The sequence below is a fragment of the Accipiter gentilis genome, chromosome 20, assembly GCF_929443795.1.
Source record: "Accipiter gentilis chromosome 20, bAccGen1.1, whole genome shotgun sequence".
NCBI classification, from domain to species: domain Eukaryota; kingdom Metazoa; phylum Chordata; class Aves; order Accipitriformes; family Accipitridae; genus Astur; species Astur gentilis.
Window position 1 is genome coordinate 2568354 of NC_064899.1, and position 23254 is coordinate 2591607.

A 23254-nucleotide genomic window follows, 5' to 3' on the forward strand; every position below is an offset into this window, starting at 1 on the left:
TTTCAGTCTATTTACATCTCCCTCTCAAGTGACTTTAAGGTGAGATCGAGAATCTATTCCACTATGCTGATTAAAAGACTTGGGTTTAAGTGTGAAAATATTTTACAATTAAAAAAGCCCCAGTGAGTGATGCTGGCGAAAAAGAAATCAATGCTGTTAAAATGCCCCAACATGTAAAAATGTTAGAAATATAATAGGCCAAAATTTAAATGCTATTTAAACTGAGATCAATTTTATTACTTGCTTAGGGTATCTTATTCTAAGTTTGAAATTCTTCCACTAATGGCAAAAAAACCAAGTTAAGGCAGAAGTGCCCGTGGATCAGCAAAAGTGTGTTCATATACTAGCTGCATGATAAGAAAGGATATTTTGCCTTTCTTTGTGATGACCTTTAATAGCGCTTTAAATTAGCATTAGACTGAGCTGTCACTAAGTGGCATTCTACCCAGCTTCTCTGAAATTACTGGCTTTGAACTACTAATTTTTCAACATTACCTTAAGTCAAAATAGCATCATATTTAACTCTAATTTTATTCTGGTAATTGGCATTTTCTTCCCTCTTTTCAAAGATGGTTTTGCTGGGAGGATATATTCTCTCAATACTCTTTTATCAGACTAAATCTTCACAGAAGCCTTTCCACTCCAACTCATTTCAAACAATCCCCAAAATACATATTTTGGATTATCACCACATCCTTTTATCAGTGAAGTAATTCTTAGTTTCCTCATACTGCATCTACTATGGCTACTGCCTTTTTGGCACGGCTTGCAGGTAAGAGGTTCTGAATAGGAATTACTTGTCTAGGTCTCCATTCTTGTAAACCGCCGTTTCCTCAGAAGCACAACGTGAATACACTCACAGCTGCTCCAAAGAGCTATGTGAAAGCAGTCCCAGACTAAATCAAGAACTTGAGAATCCTGTAGAGCAGGGAGTATAGTAGGGATAATAAATTATTTCCTTCTTTACCAGCCACTGTGATGACACTCTTCAAAACTTCTCCACTCAACTCCCCATCTCCAGTAGTGGAATCGTACATCTCAAAAGCATTCCCCATCAACTTGAGGATGTACCTGGGACGAACTAGCTGTACTCACAAAGCTTCTTATTTCAATAATATGTTGGTCCATCCAGCAACTTAGAAATATGGAATCCATTGTATAGACTGGTGCTACTCAAAACATATCATATAGCCAAGTCTAGTTCTTATCTAAAATCAATGTATTAATGAAAATAAGAGATGGCAAAAAGGAAGAGGAATATCCCTCTGAAATATTTTAAAACCTCATTTTATCTCATGTTCTCCAAGTGTTTTTATTTAAAAAACCTGCCAAAACAAGCTTCTGCTAGGTCATTGTCACTACATTCCTCCTCAGCTTCCAAGGGAGCAGTTTCTGTGTGCCAAGAACCAAAGGACTGTGAACATCTGGAGACTTTCAGGGAAAGCATCAGCTTTACTACGCATTTACTCAAAAGGTTCTCCAGCAGCTCTTCCTACCTTCAAAGCAGCATTATCAATAGCTCTCTTCCCAGGAATTTTTTAACACCGAGAAGTCACTTGCACAGGTGGGAATTCCCAATCGGAAACATATCATGCTTTTTGCAGAAGAAATAGTTGTATATGTCACATATGTTCTCACTAATCATTGAGTCCTGATATTTCACTCTGTTGAAGAATTCTTCCCATATTTACAGATACGAAAGCAGGTGACAAAGCACAAACAGAAATGGCCTTATGTTTTCTAAAACCAGTGAAGCATTGGGCCAAATGTGTTTGCCAGTACGTCATAAGAAAGAAAAAATCCTTCTTCATACACAGATATTTAACCACATTTTATACAGCATGGAAAACTGAAACTCTTTGTCTAGTTGTTAACACTACTTGATGATTCCTCTTTCAGAACTTGATTCTGACTGTCTAAAAACAAACAAACAAACAAAAAAAAACACAAAAAAAACCCAACAGCTTTCACTTCCACAGAAGTTATTAACCCTTCCTCTTCATGAGGACAGCTTGAAAACACCTAAGCCAAAGCTCACTGCCTGGCATCTCACGATTTCTTAGACATATGAAGTACGATCCTGACCTCCCCTCCAGCAGTGCCTGCTGACCTTAAGAAAGTTAGCAGCAAGGGGGAAAAAAATGGATTCATATTCCTTATCCATCACATCTTCTCAATTGCATCTCAGAAGTCTGAAACCCAAAAGCAATTCAGCACACTTGTCCGGAGGTAAAACACAAATAAAATGGCTTAAACGTTAAGGCAAGGAGTTCAGGATTTGAATTTCCTAAAATCAACCTAACACCTCACCAACAAAATACAGGCTTTAATTTCTATTTTGACAGAAATCCCCACCGCGAAAAGCACGTGGCTAAATCTTCTGATCCAGTCGTGACCGGCATGAATGCCACTTTACATTTGACATATCAAGCACAGTTTTTTAGACCCAATAAATCTGTTCCTCAAAATAGGACAGCATAGGGGTATGTGTTCTTCAAACTAAGCACAGCAAAGCTTCAGATTTTCTGAATAAATCATTTACATTTCACATAGGAAATGTAAGTAGAGCAAATAAAGATAACATCTATGACAACTTCTCTGTCCCTTCTTTCCCATAACCTGCCCTCTTCAAAGACTGCAAACACCCATTACAGTCATCAATACCATAAATCCCACAGTTTACTCAGTTGCAGTCACTTAGAGACGCTGTTCTAGTTATTTCATGAGAAGTAACGTATGAAGTTGCCACAAGTGTTCCAAGAGAATTAAAAAGTATGGAAACTTTTTAAAGTTAAGCATTGCCACAGATAAAGAAAACATTAACATATTTGATTTATTAAAACATACCTTAGTTATGAACTCAATCATCTTTTTCTTTATTAGCAGTAATTTTGAGTAATTGTCTGTATTTCTAAAGCGCTAGGTATATTTTCAGGTATAGTCAAAGGACACATAAAGCAAAATCACATACCAGGCAGTAAAGTAAGTCATTCCTTCTTCTAAAAAGCAGAGGGCTACCCATCTGAACAGTCAATTAGAAACATACTTCATATACTCCCCCTAACGCAGAATCGGCGTAACGCGTTGCACCCGCCTGAAGCACAGGATGGTGGCCTTATCTAGAATTCTTCCAACAGAACACTAAATAATGGAAGTCTGTCAAAACACATAGTAACGTGGGGAATAGAAAAAGCCCAAAAGAAGGTTTAGTTTTTGTTTGGTTTGGTTTTTGTCTTTCAAATCTTTACTACAAAATAAAAAAAGAATATTGGAGTTACATGGCTTTCTCAGTAGTGAGTGTGGCTGAACAAAGATGTATGCCATTAAGCCACATTTACTGAAGTCACCATATACCCCGAGGAATGCATTCAGATCCAAAAAAGAATCAGCCTCATTTTTGAGCTTAGTACAGTCTTCCAGCTACAACACAGGTCTGACTAGAGATCACCTGTCAAGAAAGAAGTTTACTTAAGAGAATACCTGTGACATTTTGGTACCCTGTACCGCAGTAATTCAATTCAAGAGATTATCTTGTTAGTCAAGAGTACCTTAGGTTGGCTGGCTAGGCTGTTCTTGGTGATAAGGGAATGCAAAACTCCTTTATTACAGGCTCCTTTTTGCTGTGGTTCACAGGAATCAGAAATAGCTTTGCTAATATTTTACCACTTAAAATCCTTTTCAGCTAGTGGATTCAGCAGTGATTCCCTCTAGTACTCCGTTCGCTGATATATGGGGGTGGGAGGTTCAGTTGCAAAATACATGACCAGGTATAAACTCGCAGTCTCATCACAAAACCCAACAACGGAGGAGGACTTCTCACTATTCAATACTGTGTTTCACACCCTAACAGGCACGTGCAGCATATCTTCTACCTATGTAACTTCCCTGTACATTTTTTCCAACAGCAGAGAGTCAAAAGCTAAGGCAGGTATTTTTCTTCAAAATAATACAGCAACGCAGTCTGAAACACTGGTACACGCCCAAGTAATGCTATTGTCCTGGAAGGGAATAGGCATACAAACATCTAAACCACGGGTAACTCCAATACAACAACGTGCCATAAATCTTAAGACAAAACTCCACGTTACAACCTTTCTTTCTTGCACTCCTTTTTTCACAACCAGAAAATATGACTAACCTTTAACACCCAAATGAGAGAACTGGTACACATCAAAGAGAAAAAATGAAGAGCAAGGTCACAATTTTTATAAAAGCCCAATGACTCAACAGCTATTACTCCAGTGGTGTTAGATATCATAAGCTGAATTCATGCATTAATTTTAGTAAAGAAGCAGTGAATGTCTTAGGCAGGGAAAGATCACTGCTTTATAATCATAGAACCAATTTAGACACCTTTAGCAAGGAGAAAGCTGACTAAAAGCAGCTCTCTTTTAATGTCTCTCTTTGGGACACCTGTTGCTGCTGTTGAGCCAAATGAGGTAGCAACAGAGACCAGGTGTTTTCATAAACTGGAATATTAACCATCTCCAGATGTACAAAGAGGCACTAAGCAAAATCTCAGACAATCTGCCCACAAAAATTTACATTAAAATGTCCAAATCTGTCTTATTAGAATCAAGCAGAGAATCACACTAAAGACCTTTCCTTCAAAAATTTCTAATACTTTTGGTTTTAATCACCCAAGGCTGAAAGCCTCTGTTCCTACCCAATGTTGCCCTAAAATAATCTCATATCAATTTCGATACAAAAAAACCCCAAACAAAACCTGCAAACCAAAACCAAGCCAAACCACATGTATGTTAAATGTTAAAATCCTAGGATTCTTATAAATCTTTTCAACTAAAAATTCTAGGATAACACATCTTCTCCATAACTACTCATTTGTCTATAGTTCATATATGCCATGCCTATACGCTGTAACTCCACATGCAGATTGCCAACAAGAAAAGGAGAGGTCTCTGAAAACCACCATTCACAGTACAAAGTGAAAGTGGAGAATAAAATGAACAAATCCATTAAAATGTATTAAACTTATTGTAAGACAGCAAATGGAAGTATACTAAGACATGAAGAAATATTTAACATTCTTTGCAATATGCATTTGTGAACGAAATTATTCAGATACCACCTATGAAACCTTTCTAGAAAAACACTAAATGATATTACTGTTTTCTAGCCTGCAGATGCAACACTTGCATACCTGTTCTTTAACTGAAGCTAGAATGGCAGAGGTTGTCTCAGTTTCAGAGCCATCGCCATTGGATGTGTTCAACACAGGACTAAGAGAACTTGTCTTGTCAGAAGACGAGGGCTGGTCTGGAACAGGCATAGTTTCTGCAGTGTATGGAAAAACAAAAAAAAGACTTCGTTATTAGAAACCTGGTACATATCAGAAATCACAGGCACATAAGAATAATGCTACTAATGTAAGGAATAAAACTGTAGAACGTGCTTCTGTCCTGTAACCTAGAATTAATGTATCACTTATTTAAAACTAGTTCTAAATTAATTATAAAAAAAAATATTAAATGATCTCCGAGTCTTACTCCAAAATACTCACCACAGTACATTTGGACAAGATTCAAATCATTTACAGCTGTGAGTTTTGTATAGCATTCCAGTGGCAGCATCCAACATGAAATTACAATATCATGAAAGTAATGAATCATGAAACACTTTGCAAACAGAAAACCAACAAATGATACATGAGAGAAATATAAAACATCTAGTGCTGACTTTCTAATGTGCATGATTAGTTGATATATATTATATTTTAGAGCCTGGGTAATTAACTTTGCCTTTCTTCTAGTCTAGAAGGTGATTTTGACAATGTTTTATCAGACTATTTTTGAGGAGAACAGCACGCTGCCAGTTGTGAAAGCCATTTTTGAGACCTGTTACAAAAAATAGATTCTTAGCACTTGAAGGCATTTCTAGTATTCTTTTTTATAGAGCAAAATGGTGGGGGTGACTGTGGAAAGATTTCTCTTTCTGAAGGCTAAGCTATAGTGGAGCATCTATGCTTAAATGTCACTGTCAGCACATCTCTGCAGGCAAGTTGTGCCACATTCCCAAAGAACAGGAGCAGAGAGGCAGCTCGCATGGTTGTGCGCAGGCGAGTTAGGAGAAGATCACATTCGTGTGGGAGCTGGCCAGAATTATTCTGTGGAAGAGAACTGGGCCACAGGCTGCCAGCTGGACAGGCCTCCTAAAAAACAGTGGGGATATTCAGAGGGATGTCATCGGAGGGGTCGTATGTGAACAGCGCTTGCCATTCACACACCTCCTGCCTTGGCCCCATTCTGCTTTTCAAAGCCCATGCTTTTATAAAATAGAACTTTTTCTGGAAGAAATAACAAGTCTGAAAAGAGTGGGAAAGGGCAGTTGGTAAACGCAAATATAAATTCAATACCCAGAGCAAGCACCCCACTGCCAGTCTGCCATGGAAAATAGGGCTCTAAAAGAAGGGGAGATGATATTCTACAAAGCTTTGGCTCTGAAGCCACAGCGCTGCCCAAGAGCACTCATTCAGCCCAGCTGGGTAGCCTTTTCCAAAAGCTTCCTGAGGGTCAGGACACTGGCATGCATACGTAAGACAAAAACAGGAAAATACAGATTATTCATAAAAAAAGCCAATTGTTTCTCATACGGGAAATCTCCCTAAATCTCAGGCTAGATTAGTTCATATATTGATAAATGAGATTATATATCATTTTAATTAAAGCAGCTACCTATTTTCCTACGGCTCACTTTTTGTGAGCAAATCACTGAAAGTGGTAAATACGGAATCTTCGGCTCTGCTAATGTCCTTGCTCCGGATACATACACTACTTGAAGTTAATCTTTAAAATCCCAGGTGATACACCTGTCTCCTCCTATCACAAGTACACCGTACAAAACTTCTATATGGTTCCAGCACATTAATCTAAAAGGACTTTCGAATTATATTTTCTCATTTTGTGCAACAAAGGAACCGGCTTCTATTATAACAAGTCACCTCGTTTGTGGCATACAATTAAAGTTGCTATTCTCTTGTAAAATACCACAGAAAAGACATGTACACACATACACACACACTTATTCTATTACCTCACTTTCAAACCATCTCATTATTTTCTTTTTTTACTAAATTATTAATTGCAGTATCATAATGGAAAGAAAAGTCATTCTCTTTTTGGTATTGCGATTTACCGGGGGGAAAAAAAAAAAAAATACAGAAGGCCTAACGGTTTGTTTTGTAGCCTAACAGTTCATTTTGTAGGGCCGCATTTGCAGAAAACACCGGAGCTATCAACTCCATAGCTTGTAAAGTCCGGCTGAAAATTGTGCACAGGAACCGCGGGAGACCCCAGGATTCGGGGAGACGAGCAAGGCCACGTGAAGGGCCCCGACCGCCCCTGCAGGCGCTCGCCCCTGCCTCCCCAAGGCTGCACTGGGGCGGGAAGAAACACCAGGGCTGTGACCGAGGAGCTGGACAAATAATTTCAGACACGTTGGCCGAGGGTCGCTCCCCTGCTGCGGGATCGCCTTCTCTGCAGTTGCGAAGAAGGTTCCAGAAAAAGCCCCCTTTTTTTTGCCTGACCCCCGGCAGGGAGACTCCGCTGAATCAGCTTTTTCATAAATAAACACAAGCCCGGGGAGGTAAAACCCAGCACAACTAAACCAGACGAGGAGTCAAAAACTCCTTGGTCCTGCTCCCAGCTCCGCAAGTAATTGTCATTTGAGGTCCATTTAAATTCTCCTCTTCACCTGACAAATTAAGATGACTTACCTTCTCCCCCCAGTAATTTAAAGCTTACGTTAATTGGCAATATATCTAATCAGGTGAAATTCCCTCACTCGAAGACTGATTTGGGCCTGTGACGCTCCCCAAGAGCAGATCCAAAGGAAGCCCACCGCGGCACGGCGGTGTTCTGTCGACGCTGGGTTCTCAGGACGGTGGGGGGGAACGAGCCTGCCTGAGGTGCTGGAAAAAAATTATCTGCTACGCAAAACGCTTGCCCTGGCACAAAGACTCCACAATACTTCAAGTGCAGTTGAGAGGAAGAGCCAGGCCGTACAGTGAAAAGGAAAGCCGCTTTGTGACTGACAAGACGCTACGGATGAGACGACCCCAGTTTCTGCGTGTTCAAAACGTTTACAGCGGTGCGATACAAGCCTGCTGCTACTCTGAACCTGGTGTGGGACTGTATTCAAGTTCAGTAAATTGTCATTTTTAGGACGTAAGTTTTTGTAAACATTCTGTTTCCACCAAAGACCACTTCAAAAACTGCTTTAGTAATTTACAATTTTGCAAGTATTGGTTTACAATGGGGGGGGGGGGGAGGGGGGGGGGGAATTACACAACCAACTGCTGCAATAAACTGTCCTTGCTTCAAATAGGCTCAAATCTGGACAGAACAGTAGTTAATATTCTACAAACACTGTGTGTTTCCAGGATTTGGTTTGGTTTTTTTAAAAGACAGATCTTAAAAAAAAAAAAGGGGGGGGTAAAAAAGGCACACTGTATATCCTTTTCATCTAGAAACAGAGAAATCACAAGAAATATCTCTGGCATTAAAAGTAATGTTTTGTACGCCTATTAAAGTACTTCTTCTGGACAGAGAATATAATTTCTAACATCTATCTCATTAGTTCAGTTTATTACTACAGTTGTTCAAGGGGGAAAGATTGCAGCCAATTGCACTTTGTAAGCTGGTATCATCGACTCCACAGCACAATGTTCTCCAGCTGAGCTGTTAACATTCTATACCGTCACATTTTTTCATTACACAAATTGATATGAGAAATACCATATAGAAAGGAAGCACGGAATGAGTTCTCGAAAGCAAGAGAAGCTACTATAGTGAAGGCAGTTATATTAAAAAAAAATCATACGTGAATCAGCAATAGCGTTTCAACAGCAAACACCAACGTAGCAAAGGCCCCGCATTCGCGCCAGTCCATCTGCTCAGAGATGGACTTTTAGTTTAGCTCAGTCGTCAGTGTAAGAAATTGGATATTCTCAGGTTTCAATGGGACTTAAAACTGTCAGTACTGTAGCAGTACAGAAAATAAGGCTGAAATGGGCCTCCAAGCCCCTAGACCACTACCAAATCTCCAGACAAGGCAGATTTTTTTCCTAAATCATCCTGGATATTTAATACACATAACCAGTCCTTCACAGCATCCCTCACCGTAGCTTCCCTTGGCCGCCTCCCTTTGTTCAGGGCTCCTCCGGCCTCACCAGTAGAAAAATTGCTTTAGTGTTTAAATAATACATTTAAGCTTAGTGTTTCCTGTACTATCCAGCATGGACACAAACCCCTGATTATTCCATCGGTCCTCTTCAAAAAAGCATTATCCCACACAACGATGACCACAGTATCTTTCTTTCTGCTCTGGCTTCTCCTCTCTAGAAAAGCTACCCCAATTCTTTTCATTTTTCCTCATAAAATAAGCTGGCTGATAAGGAGCCGTTTAACCCACACTCCTGGGAGCTTAGCACTAAAAAACAAAAGGAAAATCAGAGCAAGTATGAGAAGAAAAATAAAAATTAAGCAGCTTAACAGAGTACACCATAGCTGAATAACTACAACACAAAAGTAAATCGGCTGCATTTAATTTCCACAACAGCAACAGTATTTCCTATCAGTGTCACAAAAATACAAATGAGATTCTGTAAGTCAGAGCATACACATGCTCCTGAGAGAATCAAATTAAAATCTTAGACGATCATAGATAGATGAACTGGAAAAATACTACCAGCCTTTTGGGAACATACTGGGAAGTCAGACATAAATAATTCATGGCTTCCTGTACGCCACAGCACGGGCAAAATTCTAGTTGGAGTTTGACACACAAACACACACCTTTTTTTTTTTTTTTTTTTTTTTTTTTTTTATCTTTCTAAGAGCATCTAAAAACTTTACTTCGCTTCAATGAAGAAGAACCCCAGCCCTATAAATCCCAACAAAACCACCCTCTCCCCATCTACCGGGGCAGGTGCCCAGGCGCTGGCAGCAGCGGCGGCCACTCCTGCGAGGAGAGACGAGGGGAAGAAAGTGGGCTTGTTCGGGGGAAAGCGGTTTAGGTTTGCCTTTGTTCCTCGTGGTCCAACTCTGCTTTTAACCGGCGAAATTACGCGAATTTTCCCCAAGTTGCGTCTAGTTCCATAATCCATAACCAACTGCCAGGCATCCATCTCATTCTGTATAGCAACTGATTTCAACAAAAGGTGTTTTTCTTGTTTCACTTTTTGTTGTTGGTTCTGTTTTTAAACTTTTTTTCCTTTATCACTCTGTAAAATTTGAATAGAATCAGTCAACAGAATTAAAAATTACTTAAGAACATTAAGAAAGCCACTACAGAAACCTTTTGAAAAGCAGGCTAAAAATGACTTTTGTCATGTGACTACTTATCAAAAACTTAAAATCTGACCCAAGTCCTACTAGAAGAATTATTCCAAAGGTAAACAGGACAGAGAGGGTCAGTGGATTGGTTCTTGAGTCAGAAGATAAGTAAAAAATAAGCTACTTCTGAGACAGTTAAGCCCCACTTGTCTCTGAACTCAAGCTATGGCTCATCTTGTTAAGGCACCTTCTTGATAGAAAGTCAGACATTTCCATTCCAGCACAAAAGGTACCCTGTATAAATACTTAAAAAAGCCCCAAAACTATCACTATGAAAAATTCACAAAATTCCAATGAAAAAGTTGTTTCTAAACAAACATTTTTGCGATGCCTGGAACCTTACCACAATAAGGTTGTAACTCTCAGAGAGACTGACCATCAGTAAAAACGAGACTACGTTATTTTCATTTTTCTAGCTAAGGAGTTAAAAAACAGCACAGAAAAAAAAAGAAGAAAAAAACAATAAAAAGGATAGATTATTTCAAGATGGTCTTTTTCAAAGAGCTGAAATAGAAATACCACACATTCAAAGTAACTGCATTTTTTCAAATTACTTGCCGATTTTCACTGTTACATTACTTCTATGGTACCTGCTCATAAAACTTAAGGGGGAAAGGAAGAAAAGGGAACAGGAGGAGGACCTCTTTTTTAAAGCTACCTTAGAATCCTAGAACCACAGAATATCTCAAGTTGGAAGGGACCCATAAGGATCATTGAGTCCAACTCCCCGCTCCTCGCAGGACCACCTAAAACTGAACCATAGGACTGAGAGCGTCGTCCAGACGCTCCTTGACCTCCGACGGGCTTGCTGCCCTGACCACTTCCCTGGGGAGCCCGTTCCAGTGACCGACCACCCTCTCGGTGAAGAACCTTCTCCTAACGTCCAGTCTGAACTTCCCCTGATGCAGCCTCGTGCCATTCCCTCGTGTCCCACCGCTGGTCACCAGAGAGAGGAGATCGGCACCTCTACCTCCACTGCCCAACTTGAGGAAGGTGTAGACTGCGAGGAGGTCACCCCTCAGCCTTCTCTTCTCCAAGCTGAACAGACCAAGTCACCTCAGCCGCTCCTCCTAAGTCTTGCCCTCTACGCACACTAAAAAACTAAGAGGTTTCACTAACTTTCAAATGCTTACTCAAACTAAGCACTCAATATGAATTTCAAAATGATTTTTTAATTTCTCTTGAATTTCTTTTGAACATCTGCAACTTTTTCCAGTGAGTTCTTGGGACTCTTCTGGGATATGGCGCTTGGGCTGGTAACCCTTTCTTAGTCCCTGAAATTCTATTCAAATATAAATGAATTATGAGGTGGTTTATATATCTAATTCCTTTCTTATAGATGCATCATGGACATCTTAGCAACATGTAAAAAAAAAATGGATACAAAGTTTTATGACTAGATCCCACAAATGTCTAGCGACAGTAGTAACGTGACATTCAGAACTGGGAAATAAAAGATGGCAAGACCACATTCCTTCTGCAACTCTTGGGATGGCAGTGGATGCTGGATGGCAGACACCTTCCTCTTAGCAGGACTTCATGCCTTCTCTGAGGTAATACAACCAACTTGGCTAGTTCCAAGGTCCAACTGCAAAAGTGTGTTCAGGCTGAACTCAGGCACAGAGTTAACATACACGGTAAACAGAGGTACGTTCTACACCATACATAAATCCTTAGGTAAACCAAAATATTTATATGATTTACAAATGCACATGACAATGGCAATGCCAGATGCTGTGGTTTCACTTGAAAATTTAATTTTGCACACACACTTTTATATAGATTTTAATCACACTGGGAAGGGATTTACTAAGTAGGGAACTAATGAGGTATAGCCATGAAGACATCACTGGTAAAAGCATTTTGGTGGCATAGTTAACCAATGACATGTTGCCACTTTTTCTCAGGTGGGGTGGCTGCATCTGCCTTTCAATGGTCTTACTCTCCTCCTCCTCCTCCACATCAGAAATACTATGTGTCATTCACTGCATCCATGTAGAACACTGAAAAAAACCTCTAGAACTGAAAAAGCAGCAGCATCGACTGTAAACTGAGCATTTAATTCCTTTTCCAACTTAAGCTGCATTGTTTCAGTAGGTTCTTTTATAACCTGTGCTTAAAGAAAAAAGGAATATTGCTTAAAGAGGCAGACTTTAATTTTTAAATATTAGATTGATATTCCTTTAAAAGTCACTTTGTTAATGTTTACATAGTCTAATGTTACATCACCCTTTCATGAGTAGGAAGTGTAGATAGGTTGGGGGAAAAAAAAAAAAACAACTAAACAAACAAACAAAAAAGCTCCACAATGGCTGAAAATCTATGCTAAAGCCAAGTTATCTACTACACTGGCAACTGCATCACATCAGTGGAATCAGAAAATCCAAATATATTTCTTTAATAAAAAGATACTGCAGTAAGGAATACGTACTCCCCAGTGGGTTTTCCCTGTACAATGAACCATTAATCAGTGAGAACATTCATTACAAAAGTGTAAGTCATGCTGTCTTACTGCATAGCAATCAGATTTGGCTTGTTACTGAGCTAAACTGGAGAACCATGAATAACACTGAAGTAGACTTGGATAAGAACCAATCACTTTAAAACAATCCAATATGCAATTATGCATCTAGAAATATTTTTTTGCTTCCTCTCGTCTACCTTAGATATGCTGTATAGAGATTACAGTATGACTACCATTTAATAATATGCATTTCTATTGTTCCTATTAAAGTTGCTCTTACTTTTTTTGCTATTGTTTCGAAATTATGTGGACTTACCGTAAAATGAAAATACTTGAATCCTTTTTTTTTTTTTTTTACCTAAAACTGCATGTTTATGGCTACACTTGAATTTACTGTTTATGATTTCAGTAACTCACGTCAAGATTGCAAAAGCAAGGACTAATGCTGATCCTGTTTCTAGCTGTTTTTAATTAAAAATGAAACGGATAAAATACTCCAGTGTTCTTCATTATAATAACTGCATGATTGCCATAGGGAACCTCTATTTCTCCTTGCATATATGAACAACGGTTGTTATTTGAAAGCCTAGAGTTGTGAACAGCTCCAACACACTGGCTTCTAACAACTGTGGTAAGCAAAAAGAAAAAGAAATAGTTTTGCATGGTATCTATGACCATGAAAACCACCAGCTTTCATACTGTTCACCAGGTCATTCTGATAAGCTAAGAATTCAGTGGGTGTAAGTTAGAAGCCACAACAATATAGAATACTATAGCCCTGACCATTCTTGAAAATTATTACCTATATCACGAGACATATTTGGTGCAGATATGGAGGGAAAAAATACCCAAAATAATTCTCACTATTGCGTATTGTAAAGCCAATTCAAACATTATCAGATACACATGACTATTAGACTAACCAAAGTGTTTACAGTAGGTTTTTGGAATAAAATGCCAACTGGAAGACGTAGAAATTGGCGCTGCCTGAGAATTTAGACAGGCAAGGAATCAGCTTCAGCAGAAAGACAACCTATTGTATTCCTTCAGGAATGTCAAACTATGGAGGTGACCGAAGGCTGAGACAGAGCTGGCTCTAGGCAGCAGGATACGTATCTACTAGTGTTGCATTGAACTCTTCTGCAACGAAGCTGAATCCTTCAGCTGTGTGACAGCGGAACAGGATGGGAAGGAAGTCTGTAAAGATGGACCTTCCCTTCTACACACACAACCATTGAACCGGTAGATTTCCTTTCTTGTCCCGCCTTTGCTGACAGTTTGGTACAATTTCTGGCTGGGTGAGTATTCTTAAAAATGGGTTGATGATCTCTTGAGTCAAGATAAAAAAATCTGCCAGACCCTGCCAGATACCTCAAAGAGGAAAAAGTCTTCTGATTGCCTAAGTAGTCATCACAACATCCTAAAGCATGTATCTCCTATGTTGAAATTACTAGATGGGAAAACAGATTAATTAAAGGAGACATGATATCTTAAAGACCTTTGCAAAGGCTTAAGCTCAGCTAGGGATCAGGGATACAGGGGATCAAGTCAGCACTCTTCTTATTCTAGCTAACCCATCATGGGGCTTTCCAAAGTGCAAGGGTTCTGTTTTCTTTCTCGGACTGTTCTTTGTCCATAGACCATCCAGTTCCCTGTTCACTAAGACAGGTGAGCTTGTCTCTTGCCTTCTGTTGTGACTTCAACTGTTGCATTCTCAGTTATTTCAACCATACAATTTAGATATTTAGGGCCTCTAAGTGGATGAAAAAGAATCCTCTGGTTTTAAATTTTAGGCCAAGTTGAGGGTCAGGTTTGGTAAACCATAAAATTTCCTTTTTTTTTTTTTTTTTTCTCCTGCTCTTTGCGTAAGTGTGGTAGCAGATACAAAGATCCCAACTGTCACAGTAAAGGATAAAGATAACCATTTTCTAAAACCTGACTGAGGAGGTATTGGCAAACTTCCCCCAACACTTTCCTTGACTTATCCTACCCTAAAGTCCTACAGATAAATATGTAATACCTGAAGTGGAAACCACAATTGTTGGCATATACGCAGCCAGTATATATGAAACTTTCTATTCCCTTCTCTTCCATGGATGCCTGACTCAAAAAGGCATTTCCTGAAACAATCCGAAGAGTACAGCTCAACAGGAAAAAAGTCTCTTCCTCAGGGACTCTCTACTCCTGCCCTGAGTCTGATTAAAACATCTCTACTTTCCTACTCTCCAAAAGGGAAGCAAAATGAAGGGTCTTATGCACGCAGTAGCCAGTACGAGGTCTCTGCAGTCTGCATCGAATATTTTCCTACTGCTATCTACATTAACCAGTGTCAGAACGCTGGAAGCCATATGAAACCTGAAGACTTGCCTAGAGCTTAAGCCACCTGCAACGCTTCCAAACTTTTTAGTTCAATGTGATCCTGCTAAGTACTACTTTGCTGATGTAATATGTTATAAAACAAGGCAGTTTTGCTTTTTCCTACATTTAAAATTTCAAGTACTTTGAATTACTATACAGCCTTCCTCCTTAAAATCAAACAAAACAATTCTGAAAACATTCCCATCGATTTTGGCAGGATAACTCAGAAGTGCTTATGAGAGAAAAGCTACAGCATTTGGCCCAAAGGGCTTTGAAAAAAAGGCAAGAGAAAGATGGCCCAGTTGTAAATCCCTTGGAGCTTTTTTGTCTTGAACTTGAGTCAGCACCACCGCTGGGTGCACGAAGATTTAAAGATTAGACCCAAACCACAAAGACAGAGCTGTGTCAGTTAACTGCCCCCAGCCCCCTTCTCTGTCAATATACTATAGCAACTGAATAAGTGATTAATCAGGACAGATAAACTACATGCTGGCTTGAAACATGTTACTACTTCATTGGTACTGAAACCACCTACCTGATCTGTAAGAATTTACCCTAACCAGCTCGCATGCACCATCTGAGAACTGAGCTACCTCCTAAAACGCTCACGAAAATATTTCACAGTTGGAGTCAGCAACACGATCACAAAGAGAAACCAGCATAAAAATTCATACTCCTGTCAATATTTTAGAGATCTCAGCATGAGCATTTACAATAATTGATTTCAGTTTTGCTGAAAAGCCTATTCATAAATCAAGCAAAATTGTTCCATTCATGGAATCCAATAAGAGAATATTGTTTGCCGGTGTTACCGAGGGAACAAGAGTTCTTATTTCAGTGACAATGCCAATATCCTCAAGCATACAGAGCAAAATGCACATCTACAAACAAAAGCCAGAAACACTCCTACAGTGAATTCTTAAAATCTTGTATGACCTAGATACCATAGGAGTAGGTGATACTAGCATAGTATGGGGTCTTCCTTTCTGAGGGTTTTTTTGGTTCACTGGTCATTTATTGACTGGCAGCGACTTGAACGTTTAAGTGACGTCATGTTCTGGGTCTGGTTGGGATGGAGTTATTTTTCTTTATAGAAGGCTCATACGGTGGTGCTGTGGTTTAGATTTGTGATCAAAACAGCGTTTCAGCTAGTGCTGAACAGCATCGAGGCCCTCCCTGTTTCTCACTCTGCCCCTCCGTGAGGCTGGGAGAGAACACGGCTGGGACAGGATACTCCATACCCTACAATGTCACGTTCAGCAATAAAACCGGGGGGCAGTTTCTCCAAAGTGGCTGGGTATCAGTCTGCTGGTGGTGAGTGAGTGCTTTTGCATCACTTGTTACTTTTTCTTTTACTTATTAGATCGTCTTTATCTTGACTCACTAGAGTTTGTTTCCTCACTTTTGCTGGTCCAATTCTCTCCCCCATCCTGCTGGGGGGGGGGGGGGGGGGGGTTAACAAGCAAGTGGGTGGGCGCCTGGCTGCTGGCCAGGGTCAACCCACCCCACGCCATGAGTCAGTAATTCCCCCTACCAACGCCAACAGCAATAAGAGGAAAAAAAGGTTGTAATGCAAGAGATGGGGTCAGTGGCAGCAACACCTGAGGACACTTGTTCATTACGAACAGAAATAACGAGGCAAAAGCACAGCCCTTTGAGTCCGAGACAAGTAATCCACTAAGGTTCTGTGCCAAACTAGACTGTTTATTACTACTACTTTAAATTTAAATTGCAGGCTGATTCATGCTGACTACTCTTAATGTTTCCCATGGCTCTGAACCTGAAGGAGGATAGACAGTTCTGGTATTGGTGTAATCTCAAGACTAATCTACTTCCTCACTAATTCCTACAGTTAAGGAGCTTACTTATATATATCATACTGAATTGCACAGATCCTCTTTGCCTCACGTCTCACTCTTTTATTAGAGCCAGACAGCAGAATGCGTACTTCCAAGCCCCACACAATGCTGTGCGATGCTCCTCCAGGCTAACCTTCAGAGACACAAACAACGTCTAGCAGATAGGGCTGCACAAGGGAACCAAGATTAGGGAACCAAGTCGCTCCGGGGCTCCTTTCATGGCTGTATCCCTTAAACGAGAGCTGGTAGAAGAGCACAAAGTCTCCTCACTTGTTCGCTACGTGCTGGAAGTGGGACCTGCTGGGGTAAGGATGTCTACTCTTTTAAATGGCTGGATCCACCTCCCCCAGCCCAAGATGAGCACGACAATCAAATGTTTCTTTAGCATTTAGAAGAGCCAAGGTGTGTCTGCCGGTAGAGTGACGGCCACGCTTTTCTCTCTCTCCGCATACAGCGTCCCGCTGGTGTGATGTTGGCAGAGCCGTCTGGTGGATGGGCAGAGTAGCGAGCAGTACTCCTAATGGGAACTGTGGCCACTTGCCTCCTCACTCCTTTTGATACAGGCTCATGAATACAGCCCAAGCCCTACAAAAAGTACCAAATCCTACAGCAGATTCCTGTGTGGTAAAATGAGCTCAGAATCCATCCTTTCATAGGTGAAGTTGGGATGTTGTACTCTCCTCCATAAGCACATCATTTTACATTTATCCATGTGAATTTTTATCATCCGTTACTTTGGGGGTTTGGCTTCATAAACTCTTTATGGTATTTTGAGACCCTAAGGCAAGCCCACAAAGAATGTTGTGGTATGGGAAGCTCCCTGAACATCTTTCATGGCCAAGAAATATGAAAAAAACCCCATAGTTTTTTCTTCACTCTCTGTAGCAGTTAGCGTGAGTTATGCCTAGACAGGATGGCCGTTAGCATGAGCCAGTAAATGTTAACCAACTATTTACTGTGGCAAAAGCAGATGAAATATAGCCAACCACTTGTCCTAAAGAACAGAATAGTTTTTGTGTGCTAAAGAAAACAGATAGCCAAGCTAAGCAAACAGCCTGTTGATCATCAAAAGTGCAAACATGTCCAGAAGTATCTGGAACAAGCAGACTGAGAATGGCAACAGCAGCAACCGCGAATCAGAAAAGATCACCTTCTGAAAGGACTGATCACAACACGGTATTCCCTGCCCAATCCTGCAACTAAGGATACTTAATATTGTGAGAAACCAGAGTACAAAGAGAGAGGCGACAACCTCGGGACCCTGCACAAGGATTTGGGACCATCTCACCAACACTCAGAGGACCCGAGAGCACCAGAGAGCACCCAGGAGACCGCAGGACCCCACACCAGGACCACACACAGCCCAGCTGGAAACACCGGGCTGACCCTCCCGACTTCTCTCCTGGACTTCGCTCGCTCTCCCCCCTGGAAAAGGAAAGGTGTGTGAGGAACCACTGCACTAACCTGCACAGTTTTTCTCCTGGACCAAGACATCTATCCCACGGAACAGAGAAATCATGTAATTCTTAAAACCGCATGTACGTGTGATGAAGGCGTTTTGGTATCCAAATCCATTTAGCTTCCGTATTGTCCTTTGGTCTTAAATGGCAACAATCTCTAACTGTCCCTGCTCACTACTAGCCCTACAGACTCGCTGCCAAGCTTCTTGCTCCAGATATGAAAAAGTTTTCATTAACTTTTTATGCCTTTTCTTGTTTCTTAAGCTTTTTCTCATCTGCTTATTATGTTTTTACACTTATCCTGCCAAAGTGCAAAATCCTTTCCGTTTCTTGCATGGGAACTCCACCTCAGCACTTGATTCTGCTGGATACCCATACCAGCTTTCTTCGGCTTTCTTGTGGTACTCAGTTGTTCACCACTTCAGAGTAATGTCCTTCAAGTAATCTCTGTGCCTCCTTCAAAGAATGAGTCTTGTTACTGACCACTTTTAGCTTCCTTGAGAAATGTTCTTTCCACATGACCTTATAGAGCTGAGCTCAGTATGGTAGATATTTTGGCTCTGCCAATTTCACGAGCCGTGGAAAAATTAGATTACAACAAGCGGGCTAGTACCTGCTTTCCTGACAATAGGTTTTCATCGTATATGCTTTTAAAACTGAGGGGTTTACTGCTCCTAATATACTGTGTCTAAAGTCATACCTGTACAGCTCTTTGCATTTTCTGTGCTTGTTATAGTAAGTCCAGTGCACTTTCTCTCTCCTTCTCTCACCTAATCAGCAGGTTAATAAATAGTCACAGTTGAGCAGTGGTGACTGAAGATGTTTTAGTTAATGTCTATAAGAAAAATAAATTTTCATATTGTATAAATAAATACAAATGTATGCAAATTTTCTTTATAAATAAAACAAACTTTCTTATAAGAAAGATATACAGCTTTTAGATCAGAAGACACATGAAATGTTCATATGAAAGCAATGCTAAGTATAATGCTATGAAGTCTGAGAGAAGACAAAGTAACATGTTAGCCACACAGTTCTGCTTTAGGATATACATGGATTTTCTACCAATGCCATGGTTTTCTTTGTGTGCATGACTGCTCATAAAACTGTAACTCCTAAAATACTGACAAGAGAAAGGAAATGTACAGCTGAAATTACAAGTTTACAGAAGCACAAAGGATAAAATAAAAACTTCTCATCTAAGTAAACATGAAAAATAAACTACTTCTGCTACCAAAACCAAAACAAAAAAAAAGTTAAACCATTCGTATGAGATGGCACATTTGTAAGGATCTGCCCAGTGTTTCCACAAAATTCAACAGCATTCCTGACACTGTGTGCCCCTGAGATGCCAGAAAACTTTCTCTGTGTAAGTAATTTATTTGCCCTACCTCATTATCTTAAAGTGGGGGTATAAAGGAGTGTTACTGTATCAGCCCAGCACTCTAGAGAAAAGAAAATGCTACTGCTCCCTTTTTACAGAGTGCAGAGGCACAAAGAGGCAAAGTATCTCACGTAAAACACAACAGAAATCTAAAGCAGATCACTCTCCCAAGAGTCAAACTTTTTTGATCTATATGATAGTATGTACAATTTAATGGAGAAAAGAAAACAAGAAATTCCATCAGTATAATCCTACCTATTTTTCTAAACTGCATACAGAGGAATATTTTATATGTTCCTGAGCATGGAATCTGGATTTTCATAGAAATACATGCTGAAATACATTTCTGCTGACACATCCAACTAATAAAGTGCATTAGAAACACAATCATAAGAAAAGCCAGCAGAGTAGAGACCCGTCTCTGGATCTCTGCCTGCCAGAAAGCAGAGGCAGTGGTCCTTGTATTAATGCATAATTTTTTACAAAGTATACTTTACATCCACAAACCAAGTTTGAAAGTTTGGATTTAACTGGTATGCACTTAAATCGACAATGGCAATCATTATGAGAATGTGATGACAACTCTTCTAAATCTGTTTGGTTGAAAACCTATAGCCATATGTTGTGGAATTAACTGAGTACTTTACAGTAAAATACATAAAATAAGAGATTATATGTCTACTCGTATGTTGTGTCTTGTGACTTAGAACAGTCATTTGCCTTTTCTTTTCAGTTAGTCTGAGAGTTTAGAAATTACTAATCCCCTCACATAGTTGTTCAACTGAACCCAGTGTCCCTACATAGTACGTATCTTCTATCTTAGTTTCCTTCTATCCAAAATAATATTGTCCAGGAGATAGCTAATTGACAGAAAAGAATAAAAATATGTGTGTTTAAGATGTATAAGACTGTAATTAGTCTAATAGTTTCAGTCTTCACTCTGTCACACTAAAAGGGTCTCAATTTACAGTGTTATCTTTATACCCATATGTTGAACACATTCTTAAAATATATCGGATAGGAACACATCACTTGCAAGACTTATAATAGACTGGCTATATTAAATCTTCCTTCTTCTTCCTGTTTTCAATACATCAAGGTGGATAACCTGTTAACTGATAGCATAAATTGCTGGGGGAAAAATACAGACAAACCTTGCATAACTCCCTCAGAGCCAACTGTTTTAAGGGTCATTTAAGTATTCCCGCCCACCTTCACCACCAGCTTGGAACTTCTCACCCTTTGATCCTTCCAGATAGGGGACTTTGAAATTTTGTTTCAGGAAACTAATTGATCTGCAATGTACAAAATAAAATCTAATGAATTTCCTAATACTTCGAAAGACTACAAAGCGTACATGAGACCAAAGAGCGCAACACAACATACAGCATCTTAAACATCAACAGGAACACTCCGATTAGCGTATAAAAATAGCAGAGAGAAGTTAGTAACTGTAACTGGTAGTCAAAACGTACAAGGTAGGAAGCGCAGAAAATGTTCACCTCTATTTTTGCTGCTAAATGATAAAAGATAGGAAACAGTCTAACGTAAGGATTCTGCTGTTGCTTAAGAAGAAAACATACAACATTTCTGCAGACAAAAGCTGAATAGACTTAAGTGTGAGGGAGACTCAGTCTGACGGCTTGAACTGTGTTTGTGAAGAACGTACATCGTGTCTTGCTTATCCACAGCCATTTTGCCTACAAGACCACAAGCGAAAAGTAACCTCACCTGGCATCAACAGACTACTCAAGTGATTCTTATAGCAGTGAAGCACCATAGTAACTCACCTAAGGAAATGATCCCACAGCACTATCTGAAGCTCAATCAAATTTATTTCAATGTCAGGAATGTGTTGACTGAAGAGCCACAAACTTCCCTACAAAGGAGATACTAGACCCTTTTTACAGTGAGGATAAACAGCTCAACTAACATAGCAACGTTACATTGGCCTTTAATTATGATTACTTTTTTATTGCACCTACAAGTATTCCAGACAAGCGAAGTTGCAATTATTTTCTTTAAAAGCCTAAAACTAGGGCCTTCTTTTACAATACTAGAATATCACCGTTTTTTCGTAGGGGCCTGTTTACTTTGACAGGACTTCTCAAGAACATATGCCAGAACACAGTGTGGTTACTAAACAACAGGCCCATTATTAAAGGGTATGCTGAGGTATCAGAAACAATAATGAAGTTGTAGTGGCAACTAGTCATAAGAAGCAAGTCAGCTCTTCCCTCAATAACTTGGCTTTAAACTAGCTAGTTGCATAGAACTGAAAATTACCTGTGACTTGTCTGTGCTAGAATTTTATTATACACTGTGTAACTCTATTTTCCTAAATCAAAGTTACTAGCAGTAACAGAAAAGAAATTAATATATTCCATTCAGTACATATCCTCCAGTATCTACTTCTTCCATTTACTGTAGCCCCACAAAGATACGCTACCTTTTTCTTTTCTTTTTTTTTTTTTTTAAAAAAAAACCTCTGTCATGGAATGACTACTTCCGTAGCATTCTATCCCAGTCTCCATGCAGACAGACTCCTCTTAACCATTCCTTCTCTTTAGATTATTATTTTCAAACAAGAACTATTGTCCAAGTCTTCAACAGAATTAGTGCCAAACTACTGCGATGTGCAAGTCCTTAAAATTGCCTCGCTGGGTAAAGTGGAGCAGTGCAACAGCTGCCGTCCCCCATTTTTGTTGTGAGGTGGATTTGCACTGTCAAGTGGCCGCAGCAGCAGCAACGTCCACTCAAAGCAGATGCATTTCACTGCATATGCAAAGATGTGCACACTATTGCTTGAAGTTATACACTTTTTTCAATGTCTGTTTTGGCTGTCTACATTACCTAGTTTTAACTACCTACATACACGCTATATAAATGTATTTACAGGATGCTCTAATCTACTTGTATCTACGGAATCTAAATTGTATTTGTGATTTTATTTGCAAGCTCATCCTGTCAATTTACGCTTCATAACAGAAAATCCACTTTCTTTATCCTAAAAAAGTTTGTTCAAGTTAAGCAAACTTGGCATTCAGGGATGTGCCGCCAGAGAGACATCCAACGATACCGGGGAGGAGGCCAAGGACGAGGGCAGGGAGCCAAGGAGGTCGGTGCCGCTCCTCCCTGGACCTCCTCGTCCTCTCCCACCCTCGACCAAGGCGAGCGGTGCCGGCAGCGCAGAGGGGGAAGGTGCGTGGCACGGACCCGAGACACCGCAGCGTCTAGGAGAGCCGTCAGCAACAGCAGGGTGGCAAGTTTGCTGGAAGCAAAAAAAACGCTCTGGTGGAATTCACAACATAAAGCTGGTGAGAAAGTTTCACAATTTTCTTTCCAGCTTCCTCTTTTAGTTACAGGCAGAGCTAGCA

At 40.0% G+C, this 23254-nt stretch overlaps 1 protein-coding gene across 6 annotated transcripts in view; it reads right to left on the bottom strand.

Moving 5' to 3' along the window:
- Nucleotides 1–23254, bottom strand: part of CTNND2 (catenin delta 2) — a 665464-nt gene that overhangs the window by 537002 nt on the left and 105208 nt on the right. For all 6 annotated transcript variants that reach the window (XM_049823921.1, XM_049823920.1, XM_049823918.1 and 3 more), the window contains exon 2: nt 5162–5295. In XM_049823921.1, the coding sequence (XP_049679878.1) occupies nt 5162–5295 (134 nt within the window). The remainder of the gene's footprint in view (nt 1–5161; nt 5296–23254) is intronic.